The sequence below is a fragment of the Ictalurus furcatus genome, chromosome 5 (assembly GCF_023375685.1).
Source record: "Ictalurus furcatus strain D&B chromosome 5, Billie_1.0, whole genome shotgun sequence".
Lineage (NCBI taxonomy): Eukaryota > Metazoa > Chordata > Actinopteri > Siluriformes > Ictaluridae > Ictalurus > Ictalurus furcatus.
Window position 1 is genome coordinate 8,151,864 of NC_071259.1, and position 19,664 is coordinate 8,171,527.

General features: G+C 38.4%; 1 protein-coding gene across 4 annotated transcripts in view; it reads left to right on the plus strand.

The window, feature by feature from the left end:
• tmcc1a (transmembrane and coiled-coil domain family 1a) overlaps positions 1-19,664 on the plus strand; it is a 48,645-nt gene that overhangs the window by 20,813 nt on the left and 8,168 nt on the right. Inside the window, exon 1 of one of the 4 annotated variants that reach the window (XM_053624599.1) lies at positions 5,556-6,472. The exons of 2 other annotated variants lie outside the window; for them this stretch is intronic. In XM_053624599.1, coding sequence (XP_053480574.1) covers positions 6,398-6,472 — 75 coding nt within the window. In that variant the 5' untranslated portion in view covers positions 5,556-6,397. Of the gene's footprint in view, positions 1-5,555; positions 6,473-17,942; positions 18,441-19,664 lie in introns of those variants that run through there. One more of the 4 variants, XM_053624601.1, reaches the window with a different exon arrangement.

Sequence of the window (19,664 nt, forward strand, 5' to 3'; positions counted from 1 at the left end):
ATATATATATATATATATATATATATATATATATATATATGAAGTATATTTCCATTGATATTTTACATTTTCTTTAGTACACCTGGGTGACTAGGAACAGGAAATTGTTCAACCATGACTTCCTGTTTCACAGGGGTATAAATATGAGGTAACACATAGGCCAAATTCCCTTAGTCTTTCATAACAATGGGTAAGACCAAGGAATATAGCTGTGATGTGTGGCAAAAGGTTGTTGAGCTTCACAAAATGGGAAGTGGTTATAAGAAAATAGCACAAGCACTGAAAATGCCCATTTCCACCATCAGGGCAATAATTAAGAAGTTCCAGTCAACTGGAAATGTTATGATTAAAGCTGGAATTGGACGTGTATCTATATTGTCTCAAAGCACTGTGAAGAGGATGGTCAAAAAATCTCGAAGGATCACAGCTGGAGAATTGCAGAATTTAGTTGCGTCTTGGGGTCAGAAAGTCTCCAAAACTGCAATCCAAAGTGACTTACATCACCACAAGTTGTTTGGAAGGGTTTCAAGAAAAAAGCCTCTAATCTCATTCAAAAACAAACTCAAGGATCTTCAGTTTGTCAGAGACTACTGGAACTTCAAATGGGATCGGGTTCTATGGTCAGATGAAACCAAAATAGAGCTTTTTGGCAGTAAACACCAGAGGTGGTTTTGGCACATAGAGAGGTAGCCATATGAAAAATACCCCATGCCCACGGTTAAATATGGTGGTGGTTCTGGTGGACCTGGACATTTTGTTAGGATACATGGCATCATGGACTCTATCAAATATCAACAGATATTAAATGAAAACCTGACTGCCTCTACCAGAAAGCTTAAAATGGGCCATGGTTGGATCTTCCAGCAGGACAATGATCCAAAACATACATCAACATCAACACAAAAATGGTTTACTGACCACAAAATCAAGGTCGTGCCATCGCCATCCCAGTCCCCTGACTTGAAACCCATAGAAAGCCTGTGGAGTGAACTGAAGAGGAGAGTTCACCAGCATGGACCTCGAAATCTGAAGGATCTGGAGAGATTCTGTATGAAGGAATGGTCTCATATCCCTTGCCATGTATTCTCCAACCTCATCAGACATTATAGGAGAAGACTCAGTTATCTTGACAATATTGAGGTAGCAGAAAGTATTGAATAAAACGGTGTTAACAAAGATTTTTATTTTTTTGATAAACCTGTGTTTTGTTTGCAATTGTTTGAAATCCATGAGAGCAGAGTATTTTTTTGAATGTTTTAAACAAAACATCAAAAGGTTAAACAATAAAGACAATTTTGCTCATATTTACCACAAGTGCCAATTTTAGTGGAGGTCACTGTATGTGTATTAAGATGTAAGATGTCTTATTATTTATTGTAATAATAGCAGTAACTTAACACAAAATCCATCTCTCTTCCACCTCTATTTTTAACCTAGGCATGTACGCATATATGTGTGTGTGTGTGTGTGTGTGTGTGTGTGTGTTTGTGTGTATGGAATGAATGTTCAAGGCTGACTAGGATCCGCATATCCCAAAATTCTGCCACCCTGAGAGACCAAAAGAAAAGATATAACAGGAAACACCAGCTCATTTGTCCGACACAATCTCCTCTGCCTTTCTATCACACACAAACCCACACCCACATCTAAGCCTAATCTTACATGCACATGTGAGCTATGAATAATACATTAGGGCCATAGACAGTTCAGTTATGTCCCAGTGGCCCAGATAAATGTCTCTCTCTCTCTCTCTCTCTCTCTCGTTCTTTCTCTCTTTCTGTCTCTCTGTCACTCCCTCTCACACACCTTGTGCAAACTGTATCTCGCCTGTCTCCATCTAGTGGGAGATTTGGATCATCTGTGATAAAGAGGGCGGCATCTGTTTAATGCAACACACAATCTAAAGGAGTTCGCACTCTCACTCCCTTTGCCCCAAAAAAGGATGTTAATACATCATGGTTGAGTTACTGCTGCATAAGCGTTAAGCAACTGAGTACAGCAACTCAACTAAAGGGCAAGTGTTACTTGGCATGGCTGCCAGCCGGACATACTTTGGCCAGAGCGATGAAGGCCGTGATAATTGATAGTCCTTTCCTGTCTATTATGGTTTGTCTTTTCCTGTTTTCTGTTCTTGTGAATAGAACGTGGTATGTACACACACACACACACATACACACACACACACACACGTACATGCCCTCACACACATTCAGATGCATTTCTTTTAGAAATGTGATGTTGCCGCCTTTCCGCTTTGGTGTTAAGTGATGTGAGTATCGTGTCTTTACATCGTTATTAACATGTTATGACTGTTTAATCAGTGAATCTATGGTCTGTGGAGCTGCACGTTTTGTTTCGCTCGTTAAACTTGCATTGTTTGCCAGAAATTCCAGTCTTGCCACATGATTTTCACTGATGACACAAATGCTTTTAACCAGATAACATCAGTTTCTCTAGCTTGTTTTGAATCTGCCCTGCTGTCATTACAATATGTGTTTATCAAGGCACTTTTTTTGGAACCAGTAATACAGTGTGTTATACAGCTTTGATGTAGCTCTTTATTGGCCTTTATGCTATACTTTTGGTTTTGTGCTTTTGACATGCGTTCAAAACACTTATTAAACACCTATCAGGTCATCACAAAAATACTTTCACTCCTGATGGAGTGTGTCATTTAACGTCATCCTCCATGAACATATAGTTGTGATCAGATACTTAGATATACCAAAGACTGTTGATGCTGGGTTGCCAGGTTATCATAATTCATATTTAACTTCCAAGCAAGGATTACTTAATGGTTTTACTTTTTCTATCTTTGCTTGTTTTTCTTCCTTTCCCCACTCCTCTCCTCATCCGTGCCTCTCCACACACCTTCCTCATTTATCCTGATTTCACTGCCCCTTCACTTTCCTTTCCTCTATATCTGTAAAAAAAAAAAAAAAAAAAAAAAAAACAAACAAAAAAAAACCAGTATGTAATATAGAGCATGAAGAAACTTCCCTTCTTACAACAACAGATTCTTTTAGAACATTTCAACTGGGTGTGGACAAGTGTCCATTCTTCTTCTTATCTAAGACCTCTGTGTGATTAGCCAGTGGACAAAACAGTGTTGAAAAGAAGCTTATCTGGTTATCTGCGGTGACAAATCCTGAGCCGCACTGAATACACCTATTGACATGTTAAAAATATAATTTATCACAACTGACAAGCTTGTCAAGCTACTAAATGATTTTGTTGGGTCCTTTTCCTGCTTGAAGCTCAAATCCTATCTAATAAGTATGCTCATTTCTTGAACACCTAGATAAAGCGAAAACCCAGACAGATGAATGAATTGATGTATGGGAGACAGTGGTGGTTTGACGGTTAAGGCTCTGGGTTACTGGTCGGAAGGTCGGGGGTTCAAGCCCCAGCACTGCCAAGCTGCCACTGTTGGGCCCTTGAGCAAGGCCCTTCTGCTCCAGGGGTGCTGTATCATGGCTGACCCTGCGCTCTGACCCTAACATGCTGGGGTATGCGAAGAAAGGGATTTCATTGTGCATATGTATATGTGACCAATAAAGACTCATTATGGTTTGAGTCCACTTGTCCAGTTAGAGGAAAGGGTCACTCAAATCAATGCGTTTTTCTGATTGATCACCTTTTATCCTATTGAAACCTTTCTCTACTGATATGAATGCTCTGTTCCAGGATGATTCTGCCCCATCCACAGGGCATGAGGGCTCACTGAATGGTTAGATGAGGATGAAAATGGTGTAAAGCATATGCTAGGACCGTAATGTTACCAGAACTCAACCAAGTCGAATATCTACGGGCGATTTTGGACTTACGTGTTAGACAGCGCTCTCTAACACCATCGTCAAACTGCCAAGTGAATATCTTTTGGAAGAATGGTTGGTGTTCCTTGCTCCAGGACTGTTCCAGAGACTACGTCAAGCCACATTGAAGCTTTTCTGGTGACTCGTGGTGGCCCAACACCTTTTTTCCCCCCCTTTAATTTGTCACAGTGCAATGCTGCGCCAAATGCATGACTCTAACCCATCATAGTATAAGCATTTGAGGGTGTATGAGCATATATGTTATAAAGATAAAGGAAAGATTAAGCGCATAAGCACTTCTAATTGGTAAACGAGCCCAGTCCGGAAGATATAAGTGCTTGTGTAAACAATGTTGGCAGAGTGAGCGAGCTAAAATTCCATTCATTCCCATTTAGATTGATTTGGTCCACTGAGTCCAACTTTATATAAGTCTTAATGAGTCCATTGATTGTTTTAGAGTACAAAAGGCCAGCTTTGGCTTTGTTTCAGTGGATGTGTGTGTGTTTGTGTGTGCGCATGTTTTTCTATCTTGGTGGGGACCAAATGTACCAAGAAGGATAAGAATGATTTGACAGTTTTGAGGAACATTTGGCTAATCCCCATGTGCTTTTACTGACGTAAAGCGTCCAAACTTCTCCTTTTGGTTACTGAGGTTAAGGTTTGAGTTAAATTTAGATGTAGGTGTAAGTGTAGCACTTCTACTACTTTTAAGTATTTGTTTCTAGAATATTTCTAGAACAAATTATCAGCCAGTAGAATAAGAAAATATAAAGTGTGTATAAAAAAAAAAATCTAAAAACAGGCTGTGTAATATTATATTTGATTTATTTAAAAAATAACGTGTGTTTATTCGAGTGTGACAAGAAATGCATTGAATATATACACAGCCTCAGGATGAGTAATGTTATCTTTTTTCTCCATTGGGGAGCTTTTAGTCTTAGTATGGTGGAGGTATATATGTTTCAAGGGCAAAACATGTTTGTGTCTGTGTCTGTCAAGTGACAGCACTGATGTCACCATGCCAATGACATCATCAGCATTGTTCTCATATGACTAGCATTAGTCGGCACTCGTACATACATCCTTGCTTGAACATGCTTGACCCAGTGTGGTACATTCACACATATATTACCTTTTACTGTATTGTTTTTTTTTTTCTTCTTCTTCTTCAGTAAATGACGGTATCTGAATCTAAAATTCAATTCAAATTTCCAATCATTACACCATGTTATAGATTCTGTACCACTGACATTTGACTGGTGGTCTGGTAAAAAAAAAAATAAGCTTGCCTTGAATCATTTATCCCAGCAATGTAGAAGTACAGTTTTCTTACATTTTCTTTTGTATGTTCATTTTGTTTTAAGTAGGCTAGCTGTTCAAGTGAGGTGCTATACCTAAAACTGTTACCAAAAAAGAAAAATACAGACTGTTACAAACTTACAGAAAGCTGCAAGATGTCAACATTTTACTTTGTTAAAGAACAACACTTTATGTGTTCATTCACAGTCCTTGTGAATGAATTGTTGCTATAGAAACAACAGCATACTACAGTACAATGAGCACATTAATACAAACCTGTGAATTAAATTACAACCAGCACTAAAGTCAGAGCTGCTAGTTTGCTAGTTTAATTCAAATGAATGGAGGCTAGTCTTATGTAATCCATTTTTCAACTCTCTCACTCTCTCTCTCTCTCTCTCTCTCTCTCTCTCTCTCTCTCTCTCACACACACACACACACACACACACACACACACACACACACACATTCCCTCACCGCACTCTATTTCCTCCCCTTTTCATTCCTTTCCATTGAGAAGCTTCTGGTACTTGCCCCCCACTATCATCTTGCCATGGTTTAATGAGATTGAGTGTGCTGTTTTATACTTACTTTTCATTTCTTTCTGGCTAGTTGTTGTGCTTTCACATCTTGTAAGGTATGACCAATGGTCTTTGGGTTCTTTGCTGCATATCTCATTAGCCCATTGATTGCACTTTGGATAATAGCCAGTCACTAGCTCGGATCCCCCGGATTGTGGGTGTTGATTGGTTTACAGAGGCCACTGTGTTCACTGATTGGTTTAGGTTTGCAGGACACACACACATTGGCTGTGCTTTCTAAGCTCTGCGAGGCAAATGGATACCACTTCTGCTGGCCAAAACCATGGTCTTGCTGTCTAAGCAATCACACCAGGGGTGGGAAAAGAAAAAAAAAAAAAGTTGCGCCCTTTCTCGTGCTCTCAGTTTCTGTTCTGTTCTTTCTTTCTTACCGGAAAGCTGTGGAAATGTCAAGCTATTATATTCTTTTATATCTCTAGCTTTGAACTCAGACCACTTTGTGTTAATCTTTTCATCTTACTGTAGGTCTTTCCTAAATGGATTCAGCTGCTTCTGTGGTTTTAAGGATTTAAACCCAGGGGAGAGGAGTTCTGAACTTCAGACTCCTATTCAAGTTTGCTGGAACTCTTTCCGGCAGTTGTACTTCTACTCTATAGCATAGTGATCAAGTAGTAGCTTCATCGAAGCTTAGCTTTTAGAACGAACCGGCTTGGTGCTCCTGGACAACACTCCAGACCTGTCTCAATGATTTCTCCAATGGAAATTATTCTCAACCTGATAACACCAGACTCCTCTCCATCTACCTCTCCAACAAATACAGTGAGTTCTTTTGTGTGCATCAAGGATTTTCTTCTTGTGTCTTTACATTATATCTCTCTACATTTTTGAGGTGTATGATATACATGTATATGTGTCGACGAATGTGACAAGCCTTTAATAAACTTGCAGAATTTGTTTCGGTGTAATCTCTCATGAAAGACTCTCATTTTCTTATCATTTGGCCAGTTTTATGCCAATGTTTGTGTCATTTTTGTTCACACAACTGTCATTACTGAAAGAGCTGTCAAACATCCTTTTTGCAGTAAAACTTAGCTTCTTGTGTGTGTGTGTGTGTGTGGTGTGTGTGTGCGTGTGTGAGAGAAAGAGAGAGTGTGAGAGAGAGAGAGAGAGATTGTGTGTATGTGTGTGTGTTAGTTACATGCATGGCCTCATTCAGGATTAGGTTATGTAATTGTCCATTGACAGTGAAAAGGTCCATTGTTGGTGACAAGAAAAAGAAACAAGAAAAAGGATTTCTGAAATTCTGAGCGGGACTTTGTTTCAACGTGAGGGTCTTTAACCGGGGGCGGAGTGAAAGAGAGAGAGAGAGAGAGAGAGAGAAAGTTTGGCACCAGCACTTTGGCTTGACTGTTTCCTCTTTTTTTCTCTTGTCTAGTGGTGCATTAATATTGACACAGTCTGTGGTCTTCTGACTCTCGAGAATACTCTTCTAATATGTGCATAATTTTACATTTATGAGGCTTCAGTAGATACTGAAACACAGCTTCTCAAGCAGAAGTATTCATGAAGCGTGTGTTCAATATGCACATAGCACAATCGATTTCTGTGTGCTGCTTATATCTTCCTCAGAATTTGATTAATTTTTCTATCACACTCATGCACTAATTTAATCCAGATAATTCCTTATAATAATATCTAATAAGTAGGAGAATTCATGGTATTTGGTGGTATGTGAATGAATGTCAGCGGCTGTTAAATTCTAGAGGTTGTCATTACGTTTTGATCCAGAGACATTACACATGAGCTTTACAATCAAGCTGAAATCAGTGAACTCTGACAAAAAGGAACATATTTGCGTGAAGAATTGCGTAGCTGATGTACATGAATTATTAACTTTTGCAGTAATCTGATCTGACCACACAGTCTCTGTTAGGGATGTCTGGCTATTCAATTTTCACAGACATGCTAATTCATGAGGTAACGTGTCTCTTTCTTGCATTTGTTACTCTTTTTTTTAGACGTGACTATGCAACAGCAGTGCAATATAGTTGAGGTCTTGCGGAATCTGCAAAATGTTAATTTTAAAAAAAAACAATAAGAGGGATCATAAAAATTGCATTTTGTGTTTTATTTAGTGCTACCCTGAATAAACTATTTCACATAACAGATGTTTACATCTAGTCCACAAGACACAATGATTACTGAATGTACACAAAAACGAAACAGTTCAAAAGTTTACATCCCCTCGATTCTTAATACTGTGTGTCGTTACCTGGATGATCAACAACGTTGATGTTTTGATGTTTTGTGATAGTTGTTCATGAGTCCCTTGTTTGTCCTGAGCAGTTAAACTGCCCACTGATCTTCAGAAAAATCCTCCAGGCCCTTCAAATTCTTTGTTTTTCCAGCATTTTCCGCATATTTGACCCCTTTCCAATAGTGGCTATATGATTTTGAGATCCAACTGAGGGACATAACAATTACATAAGGTGCAAACATTCACTGATGCTCAAGAAGGCAACACGATACATTAAGACCCAGGGGGAGGTAAATTATTATTTTGTTTAAAGATTTTATTTGTTTCATTTACTCCTGCCCTTCAGAATCTACGTAAGATTTTTACATGTTTCCCAGAAGACTAAATAATAACAATTTACACCGATCATCCTGTTCAAAATTTTATACCCCTTCATTTGCGTTACAGCCAGCACTATTATCAGAACTGAAAATTAATCAATACCCCTTGACCAAGCTAATTTTAACATATTATTTTTGTTGTCGCTGAGATTTGGTACAAATTCTCATGAATTTTGATTGTTTTACTAGACTGAGTATTGGCATGAGGTGTGAGCTTTGGTATGAAGCATGTAATCCAAACATTATTTGGATTAGACAGATCTGAGTTCTAAACAAATACATATATTCATAGCAGGTGCACTATTTGTTTTTTCATTTTTGCCCCATACAGCGTTCATTCATTCATCCATTCATTCATTCTTAGTAACTGCCTGGTCAGGGTTACGTGGTTTAAATTAGGTCACTGGCTTGTTTAGACATGTAATTTGGGACATAGAAATGACATAAATTTGTTAGAAAACATCATGTACAGGTACAAACAAAAAGAATAACTACACTAAAAAAGCAATTGCATTAGGGGGGGGATCCTTCTGGTTTAGGCCAAGTCCACGTCATGTTCAGTACGAATACAGATATGGATATGAATATTTGGAGCACTAAACAGATACAAATACAGGTATACATGTAGATATAGATATCAAGTCAAGTCAGCCTTTATTTGTAGAGCACATTTAAAACGACAAAAGAAGTTGACCCAAACAATTACAATTCAGTCAAACAAATAAGCCATAACAGAGTTATGTTTAAATATATAGTAGCAATAATAATAATAATGATTACCTTTCAATACAACACCAAGTATTTACCTATTTCTACCTATTAAAATACCTATTCAAAAGCTAAAGTATAAAAATACGTTTTCAATGAAAATTTAAAAGTGGCTATTGAAGAAGCTGGCCTCACATGGAAAGGGAGACTGTTCCAGAGTTAAGGACCTCCCACTGAAAAGGCACAATCACCTTTTTGGTTTTATAGTGACAACAAGGTACTATCAAAAGAAGTTGAGCAGAAGACTCTTATGGGGGAATTAGGGTGAAGAAGATCACTGCTATATTTTGGTCGCTAGACCAGAGAGTGCCTTATAAACATAGAGCAGAATTTTAAAATTCTTGATCCTGTTAAAAATCTAGCTGCCATATTTTGAACCAAAAATGTTCATGTAGGTGTTTGTAGGTGGGAAAACACAGTTTGAGATAGGCCAATGTAGACTTACAATATTCTAACCATGATGAGATTAGCGAATGAATCACAATTTCCAGGTCTTTGCTTGGGGCAGCTGTGGCTCAGGTGGTAGAGCGGGATGTCCGCTAATCGTAGGGTTGGCGATTTGATTCCCGGCGAACGTGACTCCACATGCTGAAGTGTCCTTGCTGAACCCTAAGTTGCTCCCGATGGCAATCTAGTGCCTTACTACCATTGGTGTGTGAGTGAGTGTGTGTGTGAATGGGTGAATGAGACACAGTGTAAAGCGGTGTAAAGCACAAAACTGCTAAGGTTAAAAAAAGCGCTATATAAATGCAGACCATTTACCAAAGAAAATGCTTAACGTTAGTGACAGATCTCAGATGGAAAAAGTTACCCTTAACAGCAGCACTGATTTGCTTGTTGAGAATTAATGATGAATCTAAAATCCCTCCAAGACTTCTTACATGATCTTGTACATTCAACAACAGAGGACCTAACATGGCAGCCAGTCCAGGTAAGGAGGATGTGGAGGAACCTAAAATTCTTGTCTAAGCTCACTGGGAAATAAAATTGAGAATCGTCAGCATAACAATGGTTAGATATGCTATACTTCTGAAAAATAAAGCTCAGATATATATATATAGACACGGATACAAATAATTGGAGCACTGATACAGATACTGATACAGATAGTGGCATTGTATTACACCCCTAATCATACAGTCATGAAAAGACTTCATGAATTATTCCAAGATTAAGCTTGTCCTCGATCCTGTGACCATAATTACTCAAACATTTTCAGCTTTTCATCTCGTTACCACACTCGGTGTATAACAGCATGCAGCCACAGGGTGACAGTAACAGTCCTCAATTACTTTTATTGCTTTACAGTCAGATTACTTTCAAATGTGAACAGATGCTGTTTGGATAATTATGGACAGTTTATGAAACTTATTTGACCATGTATTTGTTTAATGTAATACTAATTATACTATTGACCTAAAGTACACTTCAGTCAAAACCCAGTTGGATCCAGTGAAATACAGAACATTCTTTTAGATTTGTTTCCCAAAAGTAAACAAACTAGCATTAATATTGCTGTGCCAGATTTCCTGCATTCATAAAGGGATGATGCTAGTAATAAATCAGATCTGACTGCAGGTTATGCTAGCTGAGATGAGCTTTTGTTTTTAGAAGCAATGCACATATTAGCACTAGCTAGTTCCCTTTCTTGGTGTGTTTTCACCAGCTGAACTGTGGTTGCAGTGCACGACACATAATGACTCCTCAGCCATGGAGTAACTTTGTTTCTTGCCTTGAAAACATGGGCCAGTATAGTGGCCTAACCTCATCCTGGGTGAGTAGTTAGTCATCCCTTATTTATGATCTAATGTAGCATAAACTCATTCAGAATTCCTTTCTCAAACTTGTGTACACATACACACATTGAAGTATTTATTTGTTTGTTTGTTTGTTTGTTTGTTTATTGCAATGAGACAGAAGCAATCTAGTTTACTTATCACTTCCGAGTGTATATAATAACTTGCATTGCTTAAAGAGACACACTCTATCATCTCATGTATTTCTAAACTGGACACATAATGATGTGGTATATGGTTTAAATTCATTCCATTCGTTTATCAAAGATGATGGGCTTGGCCTTTTTTTTTTTTTTTTTTTTGCAATTTCAATGTGTGCGCTTTCAATCAGCAGAATTATTTGAGCTTGCTTTTCAGCCGAGCCACTGTCTCGTTTTGGTCGTACTGTTTGGGATGTAAACACGATTTTGTCCTGCGGTGGAAGCTGTGTTTGCGTGTGTGTGTGGGTGTGGGTGAGTGTGTTACCTTCTTTGCCAAGGTCGGATGTGTTTGCATATATGCGTGTGCACACACATGGGAGGGGGTGAATGGATATGTGTAAATCCAGGGGGTGATTGCAGGTTAATTCAGGAATACAGTGGTGATTGAAAGGTTGTGAACCATTTTGAGTTATCTAAATATCTGCATAAATATCCCCTAAAACATCTTGAGATTTTCACACAAGTCCTAAAAGTAGACAACGAGAACCCAATTAAACAAATGAGACTATATACTTGGCTGTTTACTTATTGAGGAAAATGATGCAATATTATATATCTGTGAGTGGAAAAAATACGTGAACCTCTAGGATTAGCAGTTCATTTGAAGGTGAAATTAGAGTCAGGTGTTTTCAATCAATGGGATGACAATCAGGTGTGAGTGAACACCTGTTTTATTTGAAGAGCAGGGATCTATCAGACTCTGATCTTCACAACACATGTCAGTGGAAATGTATCATGGCACAAAGAAGGGAGATTTCTGAGGACCCCAGAAAAAGAGTTGTTGATGCTTATCAGGCTGGAAAAGGTTACAAAACCATCTATAAAGTGTTTGGACTCCACCAATCCACAGTCAGACAGATTGTTTACAAATGGAGGAAATTCAAGACCATCTTCCCCAGAAGTGGTCGACCAACAAGTTGTGTTATAGTCCGCGAGGTCACAAAGAAACTCAGGGTAAATTCTAAGCAACTAAAGGCCTCTCTCAGATTGGCTAATGTTAGTGTTCATGAGTCCACAATCAGGAGAACACTGAACAACAGTGCTGTGCATGGCAGGGTTGCAAGGAGAAAGCCACTGCTCTCCAAAAAGAACATTGCTGCCCGTCTGCAGTTTGCTAAAGATCGCGTGTACAAGACAGAAGGCTATTGGAAAAATGTTTTGTGCATGGATGAGACCATAATAGAATTTTTGGTTTAAATGATCAGCATAACTGCGTTCCAGCATAAGAACCCTATTCCATCTGTGAAACATGGTGGTGGGAGCATCTTGGTTAACCCTGTTTTGCCGCATCAGGGCCAGGACGTCTTTCCATCACTGATGGAACAATGAATTCTGAATTATACCAGCGAATTCTAAAGGAAAATTTCAGGACATCTGTCCATGAACTGAATCTCAAGAGAAAGTGGGTCATGCAGCAAGACAACGACACTAAGCACACAAGTCTTTCTACAAAAGAATGGTTAAAGAAGAATAAAGTTAATGTTTTGGAATGGCCAAGTCAAAGTCCTCACCTTAATTCAATAGAAATGTTGTAGAAAGACCTGAAGCAAGCAGTTCATGTGAAGAAACCCACCAACATCCCAGTGTTGAAGCTGTTCTGTAGTGAGGAATGGGCTAAAATTCCTCCAACCGATGTGCAGGACTGATCAACAGTTACCGGAAATGTTTAGTTGCACTTATTGCTGCACAAAGGAGTCACACCAGATACTGAAAGCAAAGGTTCACATACTTGGATCATTTCCTAAATAAATAAATGACCAAGTAAGTAAGTTACAGATATGAATGGGGAAATATAATACATACACCACGGAGTTTCCTGTAATTCTAAGATTCGTTTTCAACACACCCAATTGCTTATTTGCTTGTACTGCATGCACATATTCCTGTTCCTTATACTCCAATACATTTAGCAGAATTGCCCTAGGCAAGCATGGGACTCACAGAGCCGGCCTACACTAACCTGTAGAACAAAGTCAGATTTGTTAAGATCCACATAGATAAAATGATTTGTTTACAAAGGTCCAGATAAGCAACTAACATGACTGGATGGTAACAACAGTTGCCTTTTAACGCTCAACCTGCATCAATAAATGCTTTAATGATTAGGTCATGGCTATATTTGAAGTGGTTTTGTTGTGTGGGTGTGGTTGTATTTTTTAAAGTAGTGCTTCACATTACTACTTTGGACTAGCGCTGTTTTGAACTTAATATGGAGAATAAACACATACTTCTCTTTCTTGAATTTTTTTAATAAGCTATGCCAATCAATCAGACTGAAGAGGATGAATGAATTTTTTTTGTAAAATCTACAAGATTTGAAAAGCTAAAACTCTTGACTTGTTTGATGGGCTGCCTTCAGATAAATGACGTACATAAATGCATGTGATTGGCTGCAACAACAACAAAAAAAATCTGTTCCAGATGCCATTATGGTTTAATATATATATATATATATATATATATATATATATATATATATATATATGTGTGTGTGTGTGTGTGTGTGTGTGTGTGTGTATATATATGTATGTATGTATGTATGTATGTATTTAATTAATTAATAAATTTTTTTTAAAAAAAAAACATTTTTTAAGCTAAAAAACAAAACTGGACAGCTTGAACTAACTATTGGTTCTGCTACAGTATTTTTTGATCCCCAGAAGTACTTTGTTTACCCAAGCTTTTGAGGATTGTCAAATTTTCCAGTTGATTCTAAATACTCCAGTCTTGACGCAGTTAGACTTTTCTTTGTTGTAAATTTATAACAGTTCATCAACTGCATCTTTTTTATGGTCTGTCTTTACTCCTACCTAATGATGACATCTCTCATTGAATCTGATTCACCAAAAAACAAATCACTGATCTGCTCTGGCAAAGGGTTAGTTCTCTATTGTTTCCATATTTCCATCAACTGTCATGTTTGTATATCCTATTTTCCGTATCACTGGAAAGCACCTCACAGTTTTATTGCTCGATATCACTGTGCACCAGGGCTGCACGAGCCTCCTTATCAAGATTTGTAGTTCAACGTTGTCAGCTGATGAACCAAACTGTCCTCTGATTATATCCTAACCTTGGTCAGTGAGTCAAAAATAAGTGACACGCTGTCTGTGAGTGGATTAGCTGCTGGTTCATGTGTATTACCCACTGAGTGACGGGATCATTCTCATCAGAGGAGCAGGTGTTCATAAATAGCGTTGAATAATACATTCCTCAGCTAAATTCATACCACAGATGAAATAGGCTACATGGGTGATTGTATATACAGCTTTGGACTTGCTCTGGTGTTATACACAATGTATTTTGTGTAACCTTTTTTCCTGGTATGACGTTGATGAGTTCAGTCCTGTGTTAAAAGTACTTCAGTCCATAACTATGTACTGTTACTCACCGGATGTCAGGTCTGATTCAAAGCTTCAGCGATATGTGAATAATGTGGTTGGTATGTACTCTGGAAATAAGCTCTGGGTTACTTTGCTACTTTTCCAGATAGTTCCTTTAATGTGCAGTAGTATAATATTAGAATGCCAACCCAAACTAATCTTTACGATCGGTTTCTTTATTTTATTGATTGTATTTTGGTATGCACCAACAGACTTTATTTTTTTGTTTTGTTTTTTACCAACTGGAGTGAAGCTTCAACTATGGCCTCATTTCACTGCTGTTTTTAGCTTGCCCTTGTTGTCATTCCCTCACTATTTCCTCTTGGGAGAATCCCTACTCCTTAGTTCTATCATAAGGCCAGTTTCAATAGTTTATGAGCTAAAGTTCATTGCCTGGTTAAAGGTTCAAGGCACCATAAACTTTAGGAGTAGAAAACCAGAAAACCTAATGTATTTCCTTTTCAAAACCATGAGGAGGAGACGATATTGTTTATAAGTCTAAAATGCGTGTGTTCCTTCTTTGCCAATTGTGTTAAGGTTTTTTTAAGTTGTTTTCTGTAGGGTGAGATGAAAATATAAAAATTTCATTGGCTGATGATTGTGAGTAGGTCGTCAGTTGAGAAAGTAGAATGTAAGCAGGTTTGTGTTTGTACAACAGATGCTTTCAGCTAATATAGACTCAGGGGTCTGGTCACTTTGCAACACCCAGTTTTTACGTTTATTTCAGAAGCAGCTGATCTCTTGAGTTTTTCACACTCAACATTCTCTAGATTTTACACAGCATGTTGCAAAAAACAAAAACAGGCTGAATGAGTGAGTGGTAGTTCTGCACGTGGAAAAGCCTTGTTGGTGCAAGAGGTCAGAAGAGAATGAGCAGACTGGTGTGAGCTGAGAATAACTAAAATAGCCACCCTTTACAACAGTGGTGAGCAGAAAAGCATCTCAGAACACACAGCACATCAAACCTTGAGCTGGATGGGCGACAACGGCAAAAGACCACATTGGGTTCCACTGCTCTAAGTCAAGAACAGCAATCTAAGACTACATGACGCAGGCTCTGAACAAAACTGGACAAATGAAAATAAATAAAATACCAGACAATGTTTTCCCAGTCTTCAGCGGTCCCAGTTTGCTTTGCATTGCTTCTCTGTATAATAATTGTTATATAGCTGAATAGTTTCTGATCTCCATTCTTTTTCATAGAAACTGTATTATTCTGCTTTCATTTTTGCAAAAATGTTGATGTGGCCTTTGCAGAATTTGGGTTTGTCAGCCCTGCTCTAGAGGTTGTTGTTGCATGTAGAATTCCAGGAAATCAGCAGTTTCTGAAATACTCAAACCAGCTTGTCTGGCACCAACAACCATGCCACAATCAACACTGCTGAGATCACATTTTCCTCCATTCTCATGTTTGATGTGAACTTTAACTGAAGCTATTGACCCTGCATCTGTGCGTTTTTATGTGTTGTGCTGCTGCCACATGATTGGCTGATTGGCTGTTTCATTCATTCTCTCTGTCAAGGGCAATTGAAACTGAAAAATGTGTTCCCCGCTCTACACCCAGTCCTCTTTGTGCTGCAAGTGGCCATTTCTGAGTCTTTAAGTGAATTCATCAAGTGCATTCTGAACAAAAAGCAGTACAATTGACTGTTACAGTATTTATACAGATAAGCCTAGTAAACTAATCCTCATTACAGCTAAAACTGCAGTGTGTGGTCTGTTTTGTGGCATTTAAAGGTGTATTAGGTAAGATTAGTCATTAGGTAAAAGTAGGTCTCTAATTTTTAGGCCACTAAAAGAAGTGTGCAGACAATAGACAATAGCTATGTCTGCACCACAATATGCATATTCCCACACTAAACACTATGTAGTGTGGTAACAGGTGTGATATATATAGGCCTACTATTCTAAAAGGCTATTTAGCCAGGAATTGTACGATTTCAGCCATACCTATTGAAACTCAGCGAGTCGTTATGACTTTGTCATCCATGCCCCCAATAATCTTTCAAAGTCACTTAGATTTTTTTCCTCTTGCGGTTTTTGCAAAACTGATGTGAACTGGGCATGGTTGTATACTAATCATAGTTTTATTTTAATCGCTTAATTATATCATGCAATACACCTGTCTGGAAGCAGTCATGGTGGTTGTTTTTTTTTTCATGTCACCCACCTTTATTAGTTCAATGTGCCAAGCAGCCACAGGGTTCTGACGAGTCAAGACAGGGTCTAAATTCACAAGCAAGAAAACAACCTTTCTTATGTATTCTAGAATTTCCAATGATATTGCTTCATCTGTCTAACTAAATTAAAAATCAGGGGAATGCTGGCCATTCAAATTCCACATCAGTGTTTGTGGTCCTGCCAAAACCGGTGGAACATGTTTGACCTGAGAGGCAGCCATTAAAATGCCCAACCATTGAAACCCATTTATCTGCCTATTTACACTAAATCTTAATAACTCCCCGGCTATGTCCCAATCCTTTTTACACGCAAAAAGGTTCCCAAAATTTTACACCATTAATAAGGTGTCACGGTAGTATGTCACTGTTTCTTAGACCAGTACAGGGGCTATGACAAATTCTACATGCTGAAGAGTATGCCAAAACATGATTCACTATCAGATTATTACAAGTTGCTATATTTAGTATGGTAGTCTGCAATTTTGGATGTAGCCCAGATCAGCAGTGTTTTCCTAAATGTTAACTCATTTAGTGATAACGGTCAGATTTGCGCACGGTTTTTACATGAATTGATGTTTTCGTTGCTTTTTCAATTTGTAATGAGTCTGATGCTAGATTTCTGGGACAAATAAATAAGCTTCAAAAAGAAACAGGTTTGAGAACTGTGCTTAATAGTGACACTGATAGGATAGAACTGCACAGTGTGGTGTTGACTTTGGTATCAAGCCAAATGCTGTGTCGTGGTAATAAACTAACCACACTGGTGAACAGCTAGAGGATGACTAAAATAAATGCAAAAACGATGTCTCTAACTGTACGTATACAGCGTGAACTAGGTAAGCGTGACTACTACAGTGGACAGTAAGTGTACAGAGCGTTTAAAATTCCCAACATGTTGACCGCATCTAATACACACATACTACCACCACCACACAAACACACTACCATTTCACTACCATGTCACTGTGTGTGTGTTCTCATAATAGACTGCTACCAAAATAATACCTCGGTTTTAATTTGATTCGTGTTGCATTTTAACAAAAGGTCACAAAGCAATTTTACAGAAACTTTGAGAGGAACCAGACACATAATGTCAAACTCAACAGCTGGATACTGACTGTATAGTCAAACAGTATTGTGTGGAAAGTATGTTCAGTATGAGCAATATTGTGAATAATAAGAGTCTGGGATGCATACATGAAAATCTTTATGATTTACTACTCAGGTCTCACTGAAGCAAGGGTCCTGGTGTCAGCAGTAATATGCCTACTATGTATTTATAATCCCTTTTCACTGCAGAGAGTAATCGTGTAATCGTCCATAACAATAGATCAGCGATTGTCTACATACAAACTGACGAATATGGTTGGTGTGGCTCATAAAATGCCCAGTGAGAGTGCAGGAGGTGTGTAGGGATAAAGTCCGGGTGTGTTTTAAGAAAAAAAAAAAAACCTGGCATGATCACGCCACGTGCGATAACGAATAAACTGACAGTCGCGCGCTGGCTTGCGGAGTTGCGCTAGCGGACGGTGATGTCACGGACGATGATGTCACGCGTAAACAGAGGGCGGGGCGCTCGCAGTTTCAGGTGCCGCGCTTAAACTTAACTTTCAAAACAAGTTTGGCGAGTTTCAGGAGAAACAAGGAGGCAAGAGCGCAGCGGAGATACTCACACACACACACACACACACACACACACACACACACACACAGTCCGCTTTGACGGCATTATAAATGAAGTGGACATTTCAGACACAAGCAGCTATAACGCAGGGAAGCGCGCGATGCACTGGGAACAGGTACTCCGCTTAAAGAACGGCGAGGTAAGCCGAAACGCGGTGTTTATTTACAGTTTATAGGTTACTGGACACGCCTTAGTTCTTAAAACGCCTGCTGTAGGATAAATAGTCCCAGTTAATCAAATAGAAAAGGAATTAAACTGTTGGCTATACAGATAAAGAGGGCAGTACAGGATGTTGAGGTGATTTGTGGTGTATGTTCAGTACCCTGTCACGCTTTTACATGACGCGCGAGTCATAACCGGTAGCTCATAGTCTCTCTCTCTCTCTCTCTCTCTCTCTCTCTCATATATATATATATATATATATATATATATATATATATATATATATATATATATATATTCAGATTTACAGGTAAATACTTTAAGCCTTTACACAATAACCAAAAAAACCCCTTTAAAACGGAAATATGACTTAAGACACCATAAAGGCTGTTAGAGTACACAAAGTATCCTCCACTGTGTCGAAATATTACGCCATTAAATCTTTCCCCAGCTGTTTAATACGCTAGCATTTAGTGTGTTGTAGTACAGGCACAGAAGTAAGCTGTACTCCAAGGCTGTGGTGTCCCAAACCACATACTAAATAGTCTACTAGGCTATACTACAATTTTGACAGGCTCGACCTATATTGAAACTTGTTTGTTTGTTTGTTTGTTTGTTTTGAACGGTAAAGAGTGTTTGAAAGGTGCTTTCTGTGCTAATGACCGTCGAGATCCATTGAGTAAACAGTTCATGATTTTAACAAGCATGCAGGGTTTATTGCTTGCTTATGAGGGAAGCCAGCTGAGCTTGATGTGTATTTAAAGTCCCTGCTGTAAAAAAAAAACCCCAAAAAACTATAGAAACCCTCATAGAATTTGTAATGGTTGTAATGGGAATTGTATTGGTTTTAATGGAAACTGTAATGATCCATGTGGGTCTCTACTGGTAATTTGTTGCCTTCTATTGGTGGCATGTCATGTCTAGCGGATACCATTCATTAAAAAGACCAGTAACGGTAATGGTTTTGAGGGATAGCTGATGGATTGTAGTGGAAGCAGTTAGAATTTCTGGGATGGTATTTATAATTTATATAATTTATATTTCTCAGCAGGGGTAGCCTTTGTATTGGTTGTAGGGCTGTAATGATTTGAAATTGTTTCGGTGTGATAACCTAGTCTAAAGAAATATTGCAGTATGAATCAACCACTTTAACACGATGCTCAAGCCTGTGGTGAAGATGAACGGGGAAAAAAACAAGTAC